The 22,210-nt window shown below is 29.2% G+C and overlaps 3 protein-coding genes and 1 long non-coding RNA gene across 7 annotated transcripts; 2 read left to right on the top strand and 2 right to left on the bottom strand.

Annotated features, from left to right (window-relative positions):
* The first annotated feature begins 89 nt into the window (after positions 1 to 89).
* On the top strand, positions 90 to 2,660 carry LOC103830248 (putative transferase At1g60990, chloroplastic). Of its 2 annotated transcripts, XM_009106014.3 has the most exons (12): positions 90 to 353; positions 432 to 533; positions 608 to 641; positions 718 to 791; positions 870 to 935; positions 1,020 to 1,084; positions 1,205 to 1,292; positions 1,395 to 1,460; positions 1,536 to 1,701; positions 1,923 to 2,006; positions 2,083 to 2,210; positions 2,302 to 2,660. In XM_009106014.3, the coding sequence occupies exons 1-12, from the start codon at positions 159 to 161 to the stop codon at positions 2,482 to 2,484; spliced, it is 1,251 nt and encodes a 416-aa protein (XP_009104262.1). In that variant the 5' UTR covers positions 90 to 158; the 3' UTR covers positions 2,485 to 2,660. The 2 variants fall into 2 exon arrangements, with proteins under 2 accessions (XP_009104262.1, XP_009104253.1); XM_009106005.3 differs by having other exon boundaries at positions 718 to 935.
* Positions 2,661 to 5,194: 2,534 nt separating this feature from the next.
* Positions 5,195 to 8,704, bottom strand: LOC117126863. Its single transcript, XM_033276044.1, has 6 exons — positions 7,956 to 8,704; positions 7,542 to 7,779; positions 7,332 to 7,392; positions 7,155 to 7,215; positions 5,296 to 5,336; positions 5,195 to 5,198 (listed from the first exon to the last, which is right to left on the bottom strand). The coding sequence occupies exons 1-6, from the start codon at positions 8,103 to 8,105 to the stop codon at positions 5,195 to 5,197; spliced, it is 555 nt and encodes a 184-aa protein (XP_033131935.1). The 5' UTR covers positions 8,106 to 8,704.
* Positions 8,705 to 12,434: 3,730 nt separating this feature from the next.
* On the top strand, positions 12,435 to 16,579 carry LOC108871329. Of its 3 annotated transcripts, XR_004450745.1 has the most exons (4): positions 12,435 to 13,928; positions 14,066 to 14,159; positions 14,285 to 14,444; positions 14,693 to 16,579. It is a non-coding gene; the product is annotated as an uncharacterized LOC108871329 (long non-coding RNA). The 3 variants fall into 3 exon arrangements; XR_004450744.1 differs by having other exon boundaries at positions 14,285 to 16,579; XR_004450746.1 differs by having other exon boundaries at positions 12,435 to 14,444; positions 14,693 to 14,884; positions 14,952 to 16,579.
* A 1,753-nt stretch (positions 16,580 to 18,332) lies between these two features.
* LOC103830239 (defensin-like protein 245) lies at positions 18,333 to 18,926 on the bottom strand. Its single transcript, XM_009105993.3, has 2 exons — positions 18,772 to 18,926; positions 18,333 to 18,673 (listed from the first exon to the last, which is right to left on the bottom strand). Exons 1-2 carry the CDS (start codon positions 18,839 to 18,841, stop codon positions 18,453 to 18,455), a joined length of 291 nt encoding a protein of 96 aa, XP_009104241.1. The 5' UTR covers positions 18,842 to 18,926; the 3' UTR covers positions 18,333 to 18,452.
* Positions 18,927 to 22,210: the final 3,284 nt, after the last annotated feature.

The following is a 22,210-nucleotide window of genomic DNA, read 5'->3' as shown; positions in this document are numbered from 1 at the left end:
TATGTGACGCCGTGTATCGAACTGTTAGGTAAATTGAGTAGTGGATGAATATTGGTTTTTTTCATGGTTATAGGCCCCAATTCCCGTTTAGTATATATGCAATTAGAGAGAGAGTACTTTAAACACACACACACAAAAAAAAAAAAAAAATCCTTGTGATGAAGATGGCTGGCCTTAGCCATATCACCGCGACTGCTACAGCCCTGCTTCCATGTTTCTACAACGGGACCATTCTTAGACGCAGCTCCCTTCGTCTCCGAAATGGTGGCTCTCGAGAACCGAAGCTTCGGCTCCGATGCGTCTCGCCTTCCGAATTTGATTTCTCGCCGCCTCCGATCGATCACGATCTCCTCGTAAGCTTCTTCTTCTTCTTCTCACTTGTTAAATATATAGTGTGAGTATTGATTGTGCAACTATGGACTTGTGCGAAGGATACAATTAGTGTGGGTGGAGGGATAGTGTCAGAAGATGGTGTTGTTGAGAGTTTTGATAACGACGATGAGGCTTTGGATGCTTTTGATAACGGAGTCGTGGTTTGTTATCTTCTCTTTGAAACCTCTTTTTGCGTTTTATGATTCTTGTTTGATCAAGATTTGACTTTTTTCAGGTCGTTGACCTCTCGCATTTTGGCAGAATACGAGGTATTTTATCAGGCCTAGAATTGGAACTCATTTTGCTTTAATTAAATCTCTGTCTGTGGTGTTCCTTGCTGTCAAGTTAGTGGAGATGACCGCCTTCATTTCCTTCACAACCAAACTACTGCAAATTTTGAATGCCTTAACGAAGGACAGGTGATTGTTTTTATCATCGAGTGTAGATTGTTGAACTCTAGTAACCACTTTTGTGGATATGTTTGCTCGTTTCTCAAGGGGTGTGACACTGTGTTCGTTACCCCAACTGCAAGAACGATCGATATTGCACATGCCTGGATAATGGTAATTAACACTCTTTTTCTTCCTGGGAGTGTGATATTAGGTTGGATTCACCATAATAAAAGAGTTGACTCTTTTCCCTTTCAGAAAAACGCAATAATGCTAATGGTTTCTCCAACGACGTGCCAAAGCATAATTGAGATGCTAAATAAGTAATGTTATAACGTTTCATCCCTGCTCTAAATATACAAAACTGTTGTGGTTTCTTTGAAGATTAAGGCTCTGGATTGGAGTATCGTGATGTCACTTACTTCTCATCTTCATCTTCTCAGGTATATCTTTTTTGCTGATAAAGTAGATATCAAGGATATCACCAAGCAAACTTGCTTATTTGCTTTAGCAGGACCCAAGTGTAACCAAGTAAGATTCTTTCTTTTACCAGAGTGACCATTTTCTTTGTTTAGCATCTATGGTAGTTCGAATAAATTGTTTTTGTGCTAATGTAAAAGAAACTGGAAACAGATTATGTCTAAACTGAATCTGGGAGATCTTATTGGGCAGCCATATGGCAAACATCAGCACTATACTGTAAGCCTTTTTTTTTAACTCTCAAACAAATCCTTTGAAGCAGCATATAGTTTACATGTTCCTTTTCCTTTTCAGTTCGATGGAATGCCAATTACAGTTGGGGTCGGGAGTCTTATTTCAGATGAAGGCTTTACCATGTTAATGTCACCTGCTGGTGCTGTTTCAGTCTGGAAGACTCTTCTATCTGAAGGTGCCGTTCCAATGGGTTCTGAGGCCTGGGAGAAACTTAGAGTCCTTCAAGGTTAGTAAAGTCTATTATCCAAATATAGGCCCCCTCAGTGTTTCTCGATCTGGTCACCACCACTTAAGGCATGTTTGTTCGATATTTACCGTAATATTAGTCAACAAGCTCTAAAGATGCTCGCATATTTGGAAGCAGTGTTGTACAATGCTGTTCTTTATGTCTTCTGCCCTTTCCATTAGCTATATGTTTCTCAGGCCAAAAGCATTGATGTTTTGCAGGAAGGCCAGCACCTGAGAGAGAACTCAGCAAGGAATTCAATGTTCTGGAAGCGGGTTTGTGGAACTCAATCTCTTTGAACAAAGGTACTCATGAAGCTTTGGTTAGTGAACTAAAATGACACAATGAGCGCCCAGAGTTAACAAATTTCAAACCTCCCAGGATGTTATAAGGGGCAGGAGACTATTGCAAGACTTATAACATATGATGGAATCAAACAAAGGTTGTGTGGACTTGAACTCTCTGCACAAGCAGAACCCGGCAGCACCATCACATTCGACGGGAAAAAGGTATCGAACCATCGCGTTCATATCATAGTTACTCTAAAACAAAGAATAGCATCTACGTTTTGTTATATCAATTCTTGACATTATTTTTCAGGTGGGGAAGCTAACTAGCTACACTAGGGGAAGAAACGGATCAAGCCATTTCGGTTTAGGGTACATCAAGAAACAAGCAGCCTCAGTTGGAACCACAGTGACTATAGGGGAAGACATTTCTGGGATAGTTGCTGAAGTCCCTTATCTATCCCGGCAACATCCTCCAACCAACCCAACTTCTTGAGTAGAAGGTATTAATATTGTGTAAATTGTGATTGAGATTTAAGAGTAAATTTTAAGCTAAAAATCTTAGGGGTTTTTAACTTGTTTTAGTTATTTTCAGTTTTTGTTATGTTTTTAACTTTAAAAATGGTTATAAATTATAAACTGCTAAGTTCCCATTGAAAATTTGTGATTGTAGTTTAAATATTCATTACAAAATACAAATGATTATAAAAAAATACGGAAGATTTATTTGCATTGGATTTTGAAGACTATATATATATATATATATATCTTTTACAGTAAAACATATACCATATAAAACTAACTAATTATTTCAATTTTGACTTTAATAGTTTCATTGTATTTTTAATAACAATTATGGATTATTGAAAAGAATATACTATTTGAATTTTTATTAATATATAATGCTTTCAAATAGAATATGTGAATGATTATTTTCACTTAACAACCAGTGGTTTCCCGGGTTTTTTATATAAATTTTTATTTAATTTAATCTATTATATTACTATATGAATATATATAATGCATATCTATCAATTTTTACAAAATATAATTTATAAAATGAATTTTAACTTATTAGAGTGCAAACCTTAATAATATTGAAAATATATATTATATGACTTAATAACAATATGTTGCTGATTTATTATTCTTATAATTTTTATTAATGCTTTAGATGTACTTTTCAATTAATTTTATTTTCTTATTTTGATATTTTTTATTGTTTAGAACTACTTATAGTAAAACCTCTATAAATTAATACTCGATAAATTAATAATCTCTATAAATTAATAAACTTCGTCGGTCCCAACTTGGGCTGGTTCAAAATTTGACACAAATTGATAAATTAATAAGATAATATTTTTTTAAAAAATTCTATGTAAATATATGGTCCCATTAAAATTATAAATTAATAATTTATATGTATACATATTTTAAATAAAAAAGCACTTATTATTATATTGTATGTTTTATATTCATAATGAAATTATCTTTATATTTTCTTAACGTTTAATATATTTATTATGAGATTTTGCAATATTATATTTAAAACCACAATTAAGTCATATGCAATATATACTATATACACAAATAATATAATAAAATTAATATAAATATCATATTTCAAAAAATAACAGTTAATGTCTATACACTAAAATCAAAAAAAATTCTTATCTTAGAATAAATGTATCTTAAAATAAAAAATCTAAAGAAGGAAACTTTCTAAATTAATATCTCTATAAATTAATAAAATTTCAAAGTCCCAACATTATTAATTTATAGAGGTGTTACTGTATTTCAGTAAAATTAAATACTTTTATTGGTTTGTGAAAGTAAACTTTGAGCTTTGTTAATTTATGGCCTTTCATTCTCCAAACTAAATAAGATGTAAATATATATTGTATTTTTACTTGTCGTCACTTTTTGTTGTGAAAATAAAAAAAAATAATTTAATAGATACTAAAATTAAATCTCTGAAATTAATATATGATGTTTCACTTTTTGATTTTCAGTAAAAGAATATAATTTATTCGAAAATGTATATTTTTATTTTTAAAAGTGTAATTTTTCTGAGCTTTTCTATATTTTACCTTTTTTGAGCTTTTCTTCATTATGATTTAAATGTAAAGTACTAATATGATTATTCGTAAAGCATTGTTTCACATAGGCAATATTAGACAAACAATATCATCAGAAAGATGCTTGTCTCTAGTGTTGTGTTTGTCGTAAACAAACCAAATCAACATGTCAAGACTCAAGAAAGAGTTGAGTTGCTCTTCTTTTATAAAATATGCTACGCTCTCTATATATACTCTCTCTCTTTTTTTTTATCTCATAGCGATCCTTCAAATTTCATATTAAGACTACTTGGATCGGCCCGCCCTATGGGCGGAATATTAGTTAATTTGATATTCACTAAATGCTCGAGTTGAAATTTGTTTTAAGATTTAAAAATTTGGTTATCTATTATGTCTTACTTATTAGTATGCGGTGGTATTATTCTTGCTTTGGTATTGTATCAAATTAACTAATTGTCCAACTCATAATTATAGATGTACAAATGTGGATTTGTGATAAAGTTTGATGAGAATACAATTTTTTTTTTAATTCTTATTCATAGTGGAGTGTGCATGTGTCAGAAAGAAGCCTATAACAACTTTTATGTTTTTGTGTATGGATTTTAAATATATATTATTTTGTATAATGCATACTTGCTCTGCAACATTTGCTTGTAAACTAAAAAAATTGTTTTCTATATTTTTAAAAGAGAAAATATTTAGTCTAAAATATAACATAGACATATGTATTGACTATATATAGAAGTTGGGTGTTATTTTAAAATGACATGTGTATAGAGATTTTTCAACCATTACTTCACTGGCACAAAACATTTATAACTGTAAATACCTTCTTTTAAAAGCAAAACTAATAAAAGCGTGTACAACAAATGTATTTTTGATATATATTTTATGCATCAAGTTATAAAGGTTGGAAACATTGCAAAACTGTTTGGAGCAAAGTTTTTAACTTCACGATCTTCATCTTGACGTCAGTTCAGTGTCGTCCCTGGCCACAAGCAGAAGAAGCATGGACTTCCAGCTGACACGATAATAAATATTTTCGCGGCCACATATTTATAAAAAGTGACTTTAGCCTAGTGGTTCTAAGAGAAATTACCAGTGCTAGAGGTGCTGGGTTCAATTGCCCTAACTGCATTCATTTATTTTGGCCCTAAATATAAAATGGGACACGTGTCACTCCCAGAACACACGAATTGATGACGTGGCTTCACGGGAGAGAGGCAAACATTTCTTTATATATATAGATATCATGATGTCTCATAATTCCCTACAAAATTTTAATAAAGACTGGATCAGAGATACATTTGTATAATTTGTGTGCCTAAAAGAAAATATTAACTACACACCAAAAAATAAGCTGATATTTGTATCCACTATATTTAGATTTCATTTTTTATATCTTTAGGTGAAGAAATTACCACAAAGATGCGATCTTAATGCGTATGGAGCATCAATTTCATTTAATATGTAAAATAGATTTTGATCCGTGCTTAGAAAGCGCAGATTTATTTTTGAAATTACATTATTATTAATGAATTCATATATAAGATAGTGTAAGTTTGGAGGACACATTTACTCGGAACTACGAAACAAACCATACCAAACTGAAAAAATCAAAATCAAAATTAAAAGAAATTTCATAAATAACTGAACATATCATATATATATGTGGAACCTAAATATTGATACCGAACTGGGAGCCTAATGGGTACCTGAATTTAAAAATATAAATTATATAATTATAAATATTAAACATATTCAATTTCTAAATAACTGAATATCCTAAAAAATACTATTTAAAAACCTAATTAACCAAACAAATTACAGAATATATTTTTATTCAAAATATTAAAAAAATATTTGAATTATCTGATATTTTTATCCAAACAATCTGAATTATAAGATATTTAAACTGAAAGACCTAAATTGTCTGATATTTTTTTATCTATAAATCCATAGTTACCGGAAAAACCAGAATCAAACCAAAATTAAATTTAACCCTTTTTTTTTTGCATATTTACCGGTTCTCAACTTTGCTACTTAACCAAAATAACCAAACTGAAACCAAATCAAAATTTTAAATAATTAAACAGTTTCTAAATTTCTAGAACCAAAACACCAAAACCAAAACAGAACAAAAACCAAAATACCGAACTGAAACAGAATGCTGAGAAATAATAGTGTATATACATTTAAATGGTGCGAAGAAGGCATTTTATTTTTACAAATGATTTAACTTCTTTTAGTAGAGGTATATAAATGGTTTATAAATGAGATAAGATATAAGAAATGTTTTTATATTCAATTTGGACTCACTCAGTTGTCGTATATAATTATGATTGACTTATGTTCTTCATGTAGTATTCTATCAGAGATTCTACCAACTAATATGTTTCCATAAAACTTTGATTTATTGAAAACCTATTAATTAAAAATCCAATAAGACCCAAAACCCCGTTATTAACCTGTGAACCAACACCGGCTCATCCGGCAAAAACCAGAAAATCTTATAATACTTTAAAAAAAAATAAACTTCTCATATACTTTATAATAGTACATAAAAGAATAAAATATTTGATTTGTTATATAAACTAAACACATTGTATTTATGTTATGCATTTCAAATTATAAGTTTTGTAATAATCAATACTATTACAATTTTAATGTAGATAAATTATTTCTTTTGTTTAGAAACATACAATGAGTTAGACCTATTGATATGAGAAATAATATCTTATGTTAAATAAATACATGTTGTATACTCATATCTTTTTTTTTTAATTTTGATTAGTAATAAGGTTAACATATGTATTTTGTCTTCTTTTGGTTCATACGTGTAGCTAAGGGGAGTTGTAACTTAACTATGTGTGTTTTGCTTGAGTTAAGATAAATGATCAATTAGGAAATAAAACATATTAGTAGTGATTGAGTTAATTTAAGTATGGGTCCCATAAATTGTGTTGCTATAATAAAGTTTAGTTATAATATTTGGTTAGTTATAATATGCTAGTTTAAAAATGAAAAGATGCAATAATTTTTTTAAGTAGATTTTTTAAGACTCCTTCCCTTTTAATAGTATTGATACCTTAGTAGTTGCTAGATTCAGGATTGCATGACATGCAGTGCATGTTAGTAATAAAGCAACCCTGTATCACCAAATATAATTTTTATTGTAAAGAAAACTAATAAATTCTGCATAATGTGGTAAAACGAACCTTGTCACTAAATAAATCTTAAAATTTGGATAGGAAAACAATGATATCTTCTCACCAGTTTCCTCGTGATGCGCTTTTGGAATCGCCTTCCTCTCCATCTCTCTTGTACTGCATAAGTTAAAGATAAAGAAGAAGCGCATAATCTTTAAACTACTAATACATATAGGGACTACACATACATGTAAAGAAAAAAATATAAGTTTTGTTAAGTTACTTACGTAGGTGTTATGTGTATGATAGGTGCGACTACGACTTACAGTATCTATGGTGGTAGTCGTTGTAAAAGAATTTTTTTTCTTGGCCTCCATAGTAAATGGAAGAGCTTAACTTGCATGGTGGTTCTGCTTCTTCATTATGGCAACTCTTTTTTATCCTTAATTTTGGGTTGCTGCGTGTGACATCGAACCCACTTAAGGTGTACACCGATCCTTCGGTCAAACGCCCCCTAAACGTTAGTTGTAAGGACGCAGGAACAGACCCTTGGACCAGCGTAGACTCTTCATATCAAGAAATGGGGAAAAAAATCAGAAAACAAATCATAGAAAACTAATTACGTGATTGCAAAGAAATTGATTAAGGAAGAAATGGGGAAAAAACATTTTTTTTAATTTTGTATAACGTAAAGAGATTTAACCGAGAAGATAATTATATGTGTGGGAAAAGATACTTACATGCTCATCAATCAATAACATCTCAAGGCTCATCAGTTGTCCCCTTTTGTTGATGTTCTTGGCCTCACAGAATCTCAGAAAACGGACCTCCTCCACGTTGGAGCATCTCCCGGCTCTCAAGTTAGCAAGAACAGTGCATGAATTAGCCATCGGAATCGTTTGCTTGCAAATTGAAAGTTTGCAGATTTGGTTTGAGTTGGAGTTTGCATGGTATGAAAGTGAGATATTTATAGCTGGAGATCTAGCAGATTTTAAGGAAAACGAACAGGTGCACCGAAATCTTAATGAAGGAGGAGTGGATTAATCAAGGGGAAACTCAAAATAAATATCGGATTTAAGGAGTTGTGAGGTGTTACGGGTAGCAAATGGAGTGTTCAGTTTCTGTGAAATTTTGACGGTCAGGCATCCGCCGCAAGAAGAAGAGCGAAGAAGAACCCTAAAATCACGTGGGCCACCAACGATCATCAGCATCTGGGCTTATGTGGGCTTATTTTCGAAACATAAACGAAACCCAAATCGAGGAATCAGCAAAACAGAAAAGCGACACACGGAACAAAGGAAAACGCGTGAGATACACAGACAACTCAGCGTGTCGACATGTGGCGAGAAAGCAGCCTCTCTCTCCAGAGCGACGTGTACGCCTGAGAAAGCAGATATGTCAACTTTATTTATAAAGAAATTATGGATGTACAATTTAGTTTTTTTTTTTTTAACTATCACTATTATGTTTTTGCATCTATCTTATTAAAACTCAAGTACAAAATTGGAGTGTTTGGAGACTTGAATAGGACTTTTAAAAATTTGGAGTGTTTGGAAACATGGATTGCAGTCTTTTAAAAAAAAATATTTTTGTTTGAAAACAAGGATAGTAGTATTAAGAAAAAAAGTAATGGGCTTATGTTTTTTTAAAAAATTGAAAGTTATCTAGGCCACTTTTAAAATATACCAAAATGGGTCAATCTAATTCCCTAAAAATTTTTTTTCTAAACTAACCATAAAACAAAATTTAAAATTTATATACATATTTCAAATCAAAATAATAATTCAAATTTGATTTATATCAAAAATTGATTCAAAAATATACATATATTCAAAAATGGATTTTTACTAAACTATTTTTCAATAACCATTATAAAACAATATTGTCAATATATATAAGAAAAATATAATACAAAGCCCAATTTGAAATACCAACTCAAATTATGGTTTTCATATTTCATATTAAGTTTTAAAAATATAATATATGTAGTTATTTATATGATGGTATGTATAAAATACTATTAATTATATGATTACTTATATGATGGTACATATAAAATACGATTAATTATATGATGATAAAATACGATATATAATAATGACTAGGGATGGGCTTTTGGATACCCATACGGGTTTAGTTCTGATCGGTTTGTATTTTGGATTTTCGGGGTCAAAGATTTCAGCCTTATTAGAATGTTTCTAAATTTTGGTTTGAGTTCGATTTGGATCTTTGCGGGTTTGGTTTGGGTTTGGATAACTAATTTAAATTATTTTTAAAGTCTTAAATCATTATATATTTTAAATTTCTAAAAATGTATAAATAAAATAATATATTACGTATAAATTTGAATAACATATGTCATAATACTTAAACTTAACATATCAATTGGCTTGATTTAAAATTTTGGATACGAAATCAATAATTATTTTGAGTATTTTTGGTGATTTGAGTATACTTTAACTATTTCAGATATTTACTTTTGACTATCTATATATATTTTCAAGTATTTAAACCAATTTAAAAGTATCATTTTTGATGTTTTATATACATTAAATCTAAAAATAATTAATATATATAAGTATATAAATCTATTTTTAGATAAATTCGGATACCTAAATACTTCGGTTCGGATCAGATTCGGTTCTTTAAATAACAAAATTTTGAATAATTAGAATATTTAATCAATTTATGTTTGGGTTTGGTACTATATCTTTGGATCGGTATCGGTTATGTTCCTCGGATTCATTTTTTCAAATCCTAATAATTACATGAAAAACAAATATCAACATATTTTTCAAAATATACACCCGCGCGCCTGCGCGGGTCAAAATCTAGTTTGTAATTATGACAGAATAATTTATGGTGTATGTATTTTATTTTATGCGGTTATGTCACACACCAGTTGTGTTGACTTATTCGAAATATAAATGTTGTGTGAATAAGATAGTACGATATATATTCCATGGATATATTAAACCGTTCGAACACAGTAAATACATATTACGGACTCGGTATTTGAAACCACTAATTTGACTTATGTGTAAGTTTTAATATGATGGTTTTCATCAGAACGGGAAATGTAAAACTCTAAGATAAGACAGAGTCGTCTGTTGACAAAATTTAAAATAAAACAGAGTCAAGAGTCTCAAAATATTAGCATTTGTAGCTTCCAAAATGATGTTTTCGTCGAAGCTTAAAAGTGTTGGATAACACACTGGCTGTTGTTCCTGCGATGAAAGTAATGCAGTCAGTATTTAAAAAAAATATTGAATTAGAGATAGCAGATGAAAAGAGTTTCCGTATGTCAAATGCCTTAAAATATTTATTATAAAGGCTGCCAAATTTTGATCCAAGCAAATATGCACATGTTTTTTAGTACCTGTTTTTTTAAATCATTCAAATTTGTTTAAAGCCACAAATAAATTAAAAAAAATTATAATATATCTATCAATTTATATTTTATAATGGTTTAACAAACACATATCTATATATATATATTCAGATACAGAAAAAGTTAGAAAAAAAAATTGTACGTATAATAAAAATGTTTTGTAATTAACGGAACAAAATACATGTCGAATTTTTTGGTCTTTTGAAAAATATCATTTTTATTTCAAAAAAATGTCGTTGTACAATTTCAATGCAAAATGTATTTATTTTATATTCTAATCTATTTTTCTATTGGTTGAAATAGGGTTAGATGTATTGATAATGATATTTTTATTTTGGAAATATGCAAGATTAATTTTTTTTAGTCTACAGCACAGTTGTGATTCCGCTTTTATGTCTATGTTGAATAGATTTGAGATACAACCAATTTTCGTGTGAGCCAAAGTCTAAAACTACAATTAAAATGAAATGGATGAAATACTATTTAATATTTTATTAGTATATAAATTTAAACAAAACAATAAATATGCATAACGAAAAATAGAATAAATAATGGAGAATAATACTACGTAATATAGTATATTCAAGACTAATACTAGGTAATAAATTATATTTAAATTTTAGTACAAATTTATTCAGTAATAATCACCACTGCATCATATTCTTCACTGTTCCTTCCTCGATTAAAATCATGTCAGTCAAACAGTAGTGATCTGTCTTCTTCGGTTCAAAGAGACCCCAAAAACCTTAACGACAACCAGATCCCTGCAACAAATATCGGTCCACCCAACGAGTAGATAACGCCAGAAGCAACGTCGTCACCTTTTTAACTAAGGGTTTTTAGTAATTAAACCCCTCAACTAAAAATAAATCGTAAAAAAAACCTTCACTAAAAATCATGTGAAATAAACCCTCAATTTTAATTCCATTAACATATGTTATCATCCGTCTAAAAAACCGTGACGGAAGGTGACATATGTTAACGGTTTATAAGTTGAGGGTTTATAATGTTGAAAACTTTGTTGAGGGTTTTTTTTACGATTCAAAAATAGTTGAGGGGTTTTAACAATAAAAGTCATTAAATATTATTAAATTATTTATTATCATTTATACATTATTTTGGATTGATTTATAAGCCTTTAAAACTAATTTATAAATTTTAATACATTAATCTATTATAAAATTAATTTATACATCTTAAATTAATAATTTTTAACACTACTTACAATTTATTATAACTTCAAAATATTAAATTATTTGATATTTGGCAATAGTGATATAAAAACAATTTGTGTGTTTATATTGTTATTGTTAAATATCAAATAATTTAAAGTTTCTAAGTTATATTAAGTCTTAAGTAGTGTCGAATATAATTCATCCATGAAGTCAATCTTTCTATTAAGAGTAGGACGCATGTTTTCCTATTTTCATGATTTCTCTCATTCTGCTCATATTTCCCACATATTTCACTCCTCTCCTCCAAAATAATACATGATTATTATTCTTATTTATTTCTGAATAAATACGATATTTTTATTTTCTTGATCAATAATATATTTGAAACATAAAATAATACAATAAATCAAGAACAATATAGGAAAATATGAAAGTATGCCGGATGACGAAAATAATGAAAATATGAAAAAGTGTGTCATACTCTAAATAGAAAGATTGACTTTATGGATGAATTATCCTCGACACTACTTAAGACTTAATATAACTTAGAAACTTTAAATTATTTGATATTTGACAATGACGATATAAACACAAATTTTCTTATATCACTATTACCAAATATTTTTTTTTATATCACTATTGCCAAATATCAAATAATTTAATATTTTGAAGTTAAAATAAGTTGTGTTGAAAATTATTAAGTTAAGATGTATAAATAAATTTTATAATAGATTAATGTATTAAAATTTATAAATTAGTTATAAATCAATCTAAAACAATGCATAAATGATAATAAATAATTTAATAATATTTAATAACTTTTAGTGATAAAACCCTTCAACTATTTTTGAATCGTAAAAAAAAAACTTCAACAAAGTTTTCAACACTATAAACCCCCAACTTATAAACCGCTAACATATGTCACCTTCCGTCACGGTTTTTTAGACGGAGGGTAACATATGTTAACGGAATTAAAGTTGAGAGTTATTCCACAGGATTTTTAGTTGAGGGTTTTTTTTAAGATTAATCTTTAGTTGAGGGGTTTAATTACTAAAAACCCTTTAACTAACTAGCATGGGTGAAACCACCAAAACGACATGAAATTAAAGTTTAAATTCTCAAAGAAGCCAAATAAACACCCGAATCTATTCTAATAGTCTTACATCCATCTAATAACTGTTCAGTTTATCCTATCAAATGCAGCATGTTTAAAATTAGCACAAAATGATATTGAGTGGTCTTCTCATGCCTCATTGTTCTTAAACGAAACAACTTTTAATTTCGGTTTGGGTAAAAAAAGAACGCTTTATCACCATCTAACACTCTAACACTCTTTATAGGCAATTTCTATCAAGCAATTTTACGCTGCTACATAACCACCTTCGTTCGGTAGGTTCAAATGAAACCACAGCCTCAACTGTCACCACAACACGATCGAAACCCTCACCACAAGGACAAAAACTTTAATTTTGCAACCAATAACTTCTACACTAATTTACCAAAATTATACTCTCAACATATTTTATATGTTTCATATATATAGACAATCCGCGCGAAGCGCGGACATACAACTAGTATATAATAAAGCGTAAGATCATAGTTATTGATGTCTAAACCGTTGTTTAAATATTTTTTTAGAAGAGTGGTCGACAAATATCTTAGTTTTGTTTTTTAAACAAGGCCTAAAATATGATCTTACATTCGTCTGACCAAACAAAAACTTAGTTTATGGCACACAAAGTTATTTTCCAACTTATTTCATACTTTTTAATGTATCACTAATTTAAAAAATATGATTCATCTAATATACCACTAATTTTCCAAATTACTTTTCCATCTGTTAGATCGCTGACAAGGATTGTTTTCCGCCCTAAATCAATGCAGACTTCCAAGATCTCCCTTTTAATATCAATACAATACTAAAAGTTGAATAAGATGAACATCTAGACTATCCACGTAGGCAAATTAAATCGACCTATCAGAGTATTGAATTAGGCCACATCACCCAAATCAACCTAAACGACATATTTGCTTCATCTTCTGCAAAATCACCTAAGCTTCACCGCCGTTACTTGCCTTCTCTTCTAGACCAGTTCCCTCCTTCCGATCATTCTCTCTACCCTCCCCATCCGCCTCATTTTCCCACTGTAAGTTATAATCAAATCCTTTCTGATTACTCCGTCGTGATTCCCGATTTCGATTAGGTTTAGGTTTCGAGACTTCGAATTGGATCGGATTTCTCTATGAGAGTTTGATGATTTTCAGCTTCTTTCGATTTGAATAGTGTGTTCTTCCTGCTGGTGTGGCATTCCATTCGTCTGGGTTTGTTTCCAGCGACCCTGTGAGTTTCCCACGGAGCTACCCCATTGTCTTGACGAGTATGTGATTATTGCATTCTTCAATGGAGAAGTCGTTATGCATGTTCAATTTAAGTTGTTTGATTTAAGTTTGTTTGATTTGTATACACTTGCTTTATCTGTTTCTGGTTATCTTCAATCCACAGAGGGTGATGGAGTGAAAATATTTGTTAGATTGCGTTTCGGGACCGAGTCTACGAGGATGTTACTGAAGCTTATCGTTTACCACCCAATACATACGCAGACAAGTGTATCTGTATCGTCTCTCACGCCCCCAATTTCCGAGCTCTTTGGGATTCTCTCGAGGTGATTTTTGGTCTTTACTTCTCCTCAGAAGGAAGCTGGTAAAAACATTCAGTGCTTAAAAATATGAAAGCAAACCTCCATTCTTATGTTTTGAAATTGATGTTAGTCGCCTCTTCAATTTTTTAGTAAGCCATTGTGGTATGTTATCGCTATGTTTTCAGTCTCTATTTTTCCTCTGTATTTGGTAAGATGCCAAAGGAATCTTCAGTGACACTCTTGATCATATTTTTTTTGCTTATTGTTGCAAGTTGGATTGTAACTTATAGATTGCTAAGCTGGTGAATGAGGGGGAGGTAACTAAGGCTGAGACAATGACTATTGGTGAAATCTTCGATTACATCAAGAAAGGATCCGCCAAGGTAGAACTTGAGCTGTAGATATGCCACTCAAATCAACATGCTTAACTACGTATATCACCCGGTCGTTGACGAACGCAGGAGGTGTTTTCTTTTGTCTATAACTGTTACCAAAGTTGTCTCTTTCTACCCACCTCTGACAGTCCCACAGGTGAAACCACATTTGCTGCAACTGCTGAATTGCCCCTGCTCTCTGCAAATGTTTTGTCTGCATCTTCCAAAGGATGTGGAGACCTTGCTGATGAGAGAATGGTGGCTCAAATAACAGTGGCGAAGCACAGGAAGCCAAATGTGCTACCCATGTCAAATAGGTCTTTCCAGTTCTTAAGTTTTGTTCTGTTATTGCTCTGTAAGAGGTCCTTTCATATCTTAATTATTTCGACATTGCTCAAGTTAGACTTTGGTCTTTTTACTGCTTTGCTTGATTGTGTGGTTTTAATTGTTTACTCATTGTTAGCACGCACCCTTTGACCTAACAAAGAAGAAGATGATGAATGTCATTCTGGATCCTATCGAGGACTCAACAGAGTCACAAGCGGAGAAAACTTATTCATTGCTTGGTATGTGCCGTGAAACTTTGGCTGTTTCATTTCAATGGTGTACATACATTACTTTGTCTTTACTTATTTTCACTGCAGCTTTTGATGGCCTTCAGAGTTCATTTGCTGGACAGAAATCAGTGAGTCTTCTAACGTCTTGCTTCTTCTAAACTTTGTTTTTTAGAAACTGCTGTTCTTATGATTATGTGTCTCACATTTTTTTTTCAGTCGGTGGGTTTAATCAACCTGACATTTATCGGTGATGAATCATGGCCTCATTTGCAACAATATTAGAACATCATTAGAAAATGTGAAAATGGAGTTTGCTTTCAACATTTGTAACAGTTCTATTTTGATTCATCAACAAGCTATTAAGATTATACATCTTAAAGCATTACTTAAGAATAATCATTAGATCTAACATTTTTTAAATCATATAAAAATGATAAGTTTTTAATTATAAACTTCTCAAAAGAATAATTTCACTGGTAAAAGCATAAACAGTTACTCATTTATTTTATGATGCAAATAAAGATAAAGCAAAAAAAAAAAAATACATATTTTAAATTTTCAAAAGATTTGAGTTTATGCTTGAGAAACAACCTTTTGGTGTATATCATATTTTCCAATTAACAATTATGGTATATATGCAAACTTTACCCAACTATAGGATCTATCGTCTTTTCAATGTAATCATTTTTTTATGTTTTAATTTGAAAGCTTTTAGTCAAAACAAAGATATAGTATCTATATTTTGGTTTTAAGTAGAGAGGAAATGAGTATAATGTCCAAAAACATAGTTGTGTAAAAATTAAAAGGAAAAACATGGAGAAAGCTTCAAAATGTTTCTGAATATAAAAGAATAGTTGAATCATAACTAAGTTTAGTTAAATTTTTATTTATATTCCTTAGTACTTATCCCAAATTTACTTCTTATATTAACAATCAATCTTGAATTTCAATATTGAACTTAATCGTATAAATTACAATACTTTTGCGACCATATTGGTATTTGGTAATACAAATAATCGCTTCATTTTTGGAGTTTAAGTTTTTCTATCTGATTGATATTAGTAGTTTGATTAAAAAAAAAGGTCGATCTGTACATTATAATTGGAGAAAGAAAACAAACAAAAATCAACCGAAGACTTTTAAGGTATGTGAAACAAAAATTAGAAATAGCAATTCTCTGCAATTAAAGAATAAGTCAATAAATAAAAATACAAAATAAAACAAAAAATATACACAGAAAGAAAGATTTGGTAAAATAAAATCATAATAAAATTTCCATAATTGATAGTGACCAGTTACACTAAAAAAGTCTAAATTTACAACATACACAGTTTTATTTACAACTTTAAACCCATTATCTAATTAAAATGATTCTAAGAAAAAGTCTCAACATGAAGAGTTAAAAAAGATACGATAAAATATAATACATAATGTTAAAAATAATTGATCACTGATCACTAAAAAATTATGTTAGTAGTAATAAAAATAAAATGACAACACATTTATTAAAACCATAGAATGGCACGCAACAAGGTGTTATTAAATATATAAACTATAAATAAATATGCTCAACGCAAACACAAATAAAAATGAGACATCATATTTGGATATATTTAAATAAATAATTTTAAATATATTATATTCTTGATAATTTTAAAATTACTTAAAAAGAAACTAAATTATTAGAAAATTAATATACAAATAAAACTAAAGCAATATTTTGTAGCGTCAAAATAATGAATGAATAAAAAATATTTTATGTTAATAAAATAGATTTTAGATTTTAAAGACTTCTAATTCATGTAATATTACAAAATTAAAAATTTGTTTATTATAATTAATATTTTGCCATTTGATATATTAAAATAATATTCTAGATCGATATTCAATTGTCAGTTTTCAACTATTACACGTAAAAAATTATTATTAAGTATATTTTTTTTTTGAAAAGGGGGTTTTATATTTTAAGTAGGTTATTGGAGTACTTTTTTTTAGTGAATTTATTTGAGATGAGATTCCGATCTTTTAACCTAAGATAATTTATGTTCTATACATTATTTTTATTTTTTTACATAACTCTAAAATCTCGAACTTGATTCTTCATATTTTATTAGTTATTATGTTACATATAATAGAAATACTTACTTCAAACTAAAAATATATAAAAAAAAATCAAATTTTGAAGTTTAGTTATATATAATTTAATATACAAAAATTCACATACAAATAAAAATGATAGATATAACAAATTTAAATATATTATCCGCGCGTAGCGCGGAAAAAGGATCTAGTGTACATAAAAGCATTTGGAAATTGGTTCAGTCTCCAAAGTTGTTTAGTGAACTTGACTTGACTGGTCATTATAAATTATAATCATAAAATCCTTGTTATTTAGTTTTGTTTATGTATAGGTTAACAAAATTTAAATTTAGTTCCTTTTTGTTTTAGTTAGATTTTAGTCAAAATAAATACAACACACATAAAATGAAAAACATTTAGAATCATAATGCATCATACTTGTAGGGTGTTGAATCTGAAATTTGAAATGATTTGTACTAAATGAAAAATCTTATATAATTAGACATAAAAAAGCAAAACAAATTAGTGTCACTGGAAGATGATTTAAATATGTACTTTACAGTATACTGTCATTTAAAAAATATTTTTACATTTTATGAGTTATTTATGATTTTAAAATAAGCAGTTATGGAAGCTATATATGAATCTGACGACTATGGAATAAAAGTTTCTCTGAATGAGTTTAATGAAACCAGAGCATAGTTTTCACTCTGGTCTATCTAAGATCTTTGACGGTTACATATGCCATGTTTATTTCTTTGATTTTTATTTTCTGTTGGAGTCTGAATAAGTTGAGAAATGCGTAATTCTAGATTATTTGTGAATATGACACTAAACACTCCTAGATATTTATACTAAAGATAGTTACAAAAATTTATAATGCTACTATATACACAAATGTGTCTAATTTAATTTGGAGATGCAATTATATTATTATCTCATGGGAATTTAAACAATATTACAGATAGATATGAAAATTGTTTAGAACAACAGTTTGGGGTATTATAATTAGAAGAAAAATTTTATTTGCAAATCATATTAGGACAACTACAGAGACGCATGTTGTTAGCCTGAGAAGTGCAAGTGCAGGAGATTGGGCTAAGCCTTACATATGGATACCAAGTATTTAACAAGTCATTTACACATTGTTGTGCTCCATCATTTGAGCATGAACCACTGAACGCTTGTTTTTTTGATGGGCACCACGGCTTTATCTGCCCAGCAGTCACACTTAGTTCTTCACCTATAATTCATCAATATAAAAACTGAATTAGATAAAGTTGGTCTGGGTTAACTTGGAATGTGATGAGCAAAATGGTTATCTCAGTATGATGATAAGACCTTGAGAGAAGTGGCTTGGGAGTAAAGAGGATAAGATACAACAAGCCAAGAAGATTGCAGCCAACCTCATATTTTCTTTTGTTTATTCTCTCCTCTCTCTCTCTATGTCTCTTTGTGTGTTTATAATATATTTTGCTATATAACTAGTGGCTAACAAGCACTAATATATATAGTACATTTGATTCTGTTCAGAGTAAAAATAAAGCAATATTTTATGGTAAGCAATCTTTCTTATAAATCAAAGATTTCAAATTGATATTTTAATACTTATAGCTATAAAAAACAAAAGAATCTATGTTAAACTATTCAAAGAAAATTTAATAAATAACTAGATTTTGACCCGCGCTTCAAAAGCGCGGGTTTTCTTACAATAAAAAGTTTAATAATGTTAATGATTTTTGTATGTTTTTCTTCTTTTTTTATTGATTTTTGTATGTTATTATGTTACAATATTGAATTATATCAAAAACACAGAATTTTATAAAATTATATGATTTATGAATTAATTTATTTAAAATTTTGTATGTATATTGTTATGTAACTCTTTCTTAGGTCCAAACATTTTGTTTGGTTCGAATAAAAACCGATCCGAATCGGTTCAGATCCAAGTCTACGGAAAAGTATCTATTGGGTATATTTCAGACCCGCAGTGCCGGTTTAGGTTTGGATTCTACAGAGATCTGAACCGGTACCCTGAGTATCTAAAATGTATTGTGTATATTAAATATATTTTTCTGTTTCAAATATGTCTTCGATATCACGATTATTCTTTTGTGTTTCAGATTTGATTTTCGGTTAATGTTTCAGATTTCAAATAAAATGTTAGATTTTTAGAAACATATTTTGTGTATACGCATAAGATTTTAAATATAATAAAAAACTTTAAAGTATTGTCATGTTTCTATACATTATGTTTTACATAAAAGTTTTACATTCTGTATATAAAAAAATTTGGTTCATATACTATGTTAATAAATGTTATAAATCAGCTTTTATGTGGAGCGGATAAATGATCATCATAGCTGACAATATAAACTATATCTAAACATTAACTTTATGGTATTTGAAAATAAATGCTAATATAATTATTTTCTGTTAATAAGCACAAAATCTGGTGGCAGAATCTTTTAGTTTGGTACAAATATTAAACATATTATGTGGAGTTGATTAATTAAGGTGATATAAAATATAACATTCTAATGAAAGGGTCTAACAACCTTTTATAAGTAGATTTTTAAAAACTGCTTCCCTTTTAATAGTATAGATAAGATATATTTTAGAGGATCTTTTGATTCAGGTTATCTAGATTTTATTTTAGAGGATCTTTTGATTCAGGTTATCTAGATTTGTTTCTAAATAGGTTTACATAAAAAAAAATCAAATTTTAATTATTTCATTTTAGATATGTGTAGATTTGGTTTTAATGTATCAAAACCAAAAAAAGAATAATATAAATTTAGGTCTTATGGATCAAGATCTGTTAAATATCTAGAAAATATTTTAGAAAATATTAAATATTAAATATATTATTTTTAAGTTTGACCGAAAGATAGAATGAATTTTAGTTCTTTGTAGATATTTTATTTTCAAAAAGAATAATTTAATTTAGAAATCTTTATTAAAATTTCATAATTTTGAGTTTTAGTATTTCTAGATATTTGTGTTAGGGATAATTAATCAGATCCTGTAGTTGTAGGTAGGTTTGGACGTTCAGATATCTGTTCGGGTTTAGGTCTTGTGTTTCGGGTATTTTGGTGTTAGAGTCTAGAATCCTTTCTGATATTTTTATATATCGGGTCAGGTTCGGATATTTTTAGTTTGTGGTTCGATTATTTTGGATCGGGTTCGAATATTTTAGATTTTAAAAATAAAAATAAAATTATTCATTGGTCAATTTTTTGTACTGAAAATTTTACCATTAACTTAACTGGTTTTCTAATTTTTAAGAGGTTACATGATTAATAGGTTTGTAGATAAAAAATTGAAAATATAAAGAAAATAATTTGGCTGTTGTTTGCGATTTTGAATACAACTTTTGTTACTTCATGAAACAAGAAGCTTTTCACATATATTTTAAGCAAGTAGAAAATCACTTTGTTTGCAATTATATGTATATTATATGATCTTTGAACCATATGCAGCAAATATTTTGAATAAAATGAAAGAAAAAAAAAAGAAACAAAATATAGGGTCCAGTATAATATGTTTGGTTATCTTCGGATATCCATTCGGGTTAGGATATTGCCCGTTTGAGTTTTGAAATCCAATCTCTTGTAACCCAATACCAGTTCGGGTAATTTTTCACTTCAGTTCAAATTTCCGTTTAGGTTTTCAGTGACGGGTTCGGATAGGAGTTTGAGTATTAGGTAAAATAAGCAGGTCTAGTTGTGGAAGTAATATCTTTGCCGCCATAATCCTCTTAGTTTAGGATTAGACATGAGATTAGGCTAAAAGAGTTGGAGTTTCTGCTAACTGGAAATTGCATCAAGTTTATGAAACTATTGAAATTTCCGCCTAACGTTCCAAATGGTGACCCATCAAAGCTTAAGGGTTGATAGCTGCAAAAGGAACCATCGATGAAGCTTGACAAGTCTGGTATCTGCCTGTGCTGACTAGGGCTGGGACTTATTAGTAAAATGTCGGATACGTCGAATTCAGATTTGATTCTGAATATCTTGACTTTAAGTTCCGGATACGCATTTTTAAAATATATTAAATTTAAACTTTTATTGATAATTATTGTTCATATACTAATATTTATTCATTATATTAGTCTTATAAAATAATATTTTATTATAATTTTTATAATCTTATATATATATATATATATATTTTAGATATTTTTTATAAATATTTAATTTATATATTATTTTAAAAATTTAGTATTTTAAAAATATTTTTTAAAATATATATATATATATATATATATATATATATATATATATATATATATTTTAACCTTTTTACGGATCTGAATCCAGATCCAAATCTAGATACTCAGAGATATTTCAATATTTAGATGGATATCTGAAACCCAGATATCCGAAAGGTACAAATTCAGATACTAAGATGACGGCTTCGGCGAATCCGTATCCGGATCAAAATACCTTAAATTTTCTGAATATCTGGATCCGTCCCACCCTTAGGGCTTACTGTGTATCCATCTCGAGTGATGATGTATGGCGATACGCTTGTTTTTTATTTTTTCCGATAATCAGTATATTGGGTCTGGGTAAAAGGGTTTAAAATGTATATCAATGTCGCAAATGGCGGAGAATATGTATGTCAATCTTTGTTGTATGTTCTATTATGAGTTTTTTTTATGAAATAGAAAGCTTCATCGGATGTTTACTTCCCGTTTCTGAACCGAAATCTGAATCATGTGTAAGCTTACGGAATGTTGCTTCCAAAACATTTAGAGCATTTCCAACCCCACTCC

The sequence above is a fragment of the Brassica rapa genome, chromosome A01 (assembly GCF_000309985.2).
Source record: "Brassica rapa cultivar Chiifu-401-42 chromosome A01, CAAS_Brap_v3.01, whole genome shotgun sequence".
In the NCBI taxonomy this organism is placed as follows: domain Eukaryota; kingdom Viridiplantae; phylum Streptophyta; class Magnoliopsida; order Brassicales; family Brassicaceae; genus Brassica; species Brassica rapa.
The sequence above is the reverse complement of the archived record's forward strand: the minus strand, read 5'-3'. Positions and strand labels throughout refer to the sequence as shown.

Bases quoted from the DNA above. Each gene is read 5' to 3' on its own strand.
- LOC103830248 (XM_009106005.3), top strand. From the start codon at position 159: ATGAAGATGGCTGGCCTTAGCCATATCACCGCGACTGCTACAGCCCTG. The intron at 936-1,019 runs GTAATTAACACT...TTTCCCTTTCAG, and splicing joins TTGCACATGCCTGGATAATG to AAAAACGCAATAATGCTAAT. The intron at 1,461-1,535 runs GTAAGCCTTTTT...TTTCCTTTTCAG, and splicing joins GCAAACATCAGCACTATACT to TTCGATGGAATGCCAATTAC.
- LOC117126863 (XM_033276044.1), bottom strand. From the start codon at position 8,105: ATGGCTAATTCATGCACTGTTCTTGCTAACTTGAGAGCCGGGAGATGC. The intron at 7,780-7,955 runs GTAAGTATCTTT...TGATATGAAGAG, and splicing joins TGTTATTGATTGATGAGCAT to TCTACGCTGGTCCAAGGGTC. The intron at 5,337-7,154 runs GTATCAATACTA...AAAATTTTGTAG, and splicing joins TGAATCTAGCAACTACTAAG to GGAATTATGAGACATCATGA.
- LOC103830239 (XM_009105993.3), bottom strand. From the start codon at position 18,841: ATGAGGTTGGCTGCAATCTTCTTGGCTTGTTGTATCTTATCCTCTTTA. The intron at 18,674-18,771 runs GTCTTATCATCA...GATGAATTATAG, and splicing joins CCCAAGCCACTTCTCTCAAG to GTGAAGAACTAAGTGTGACT.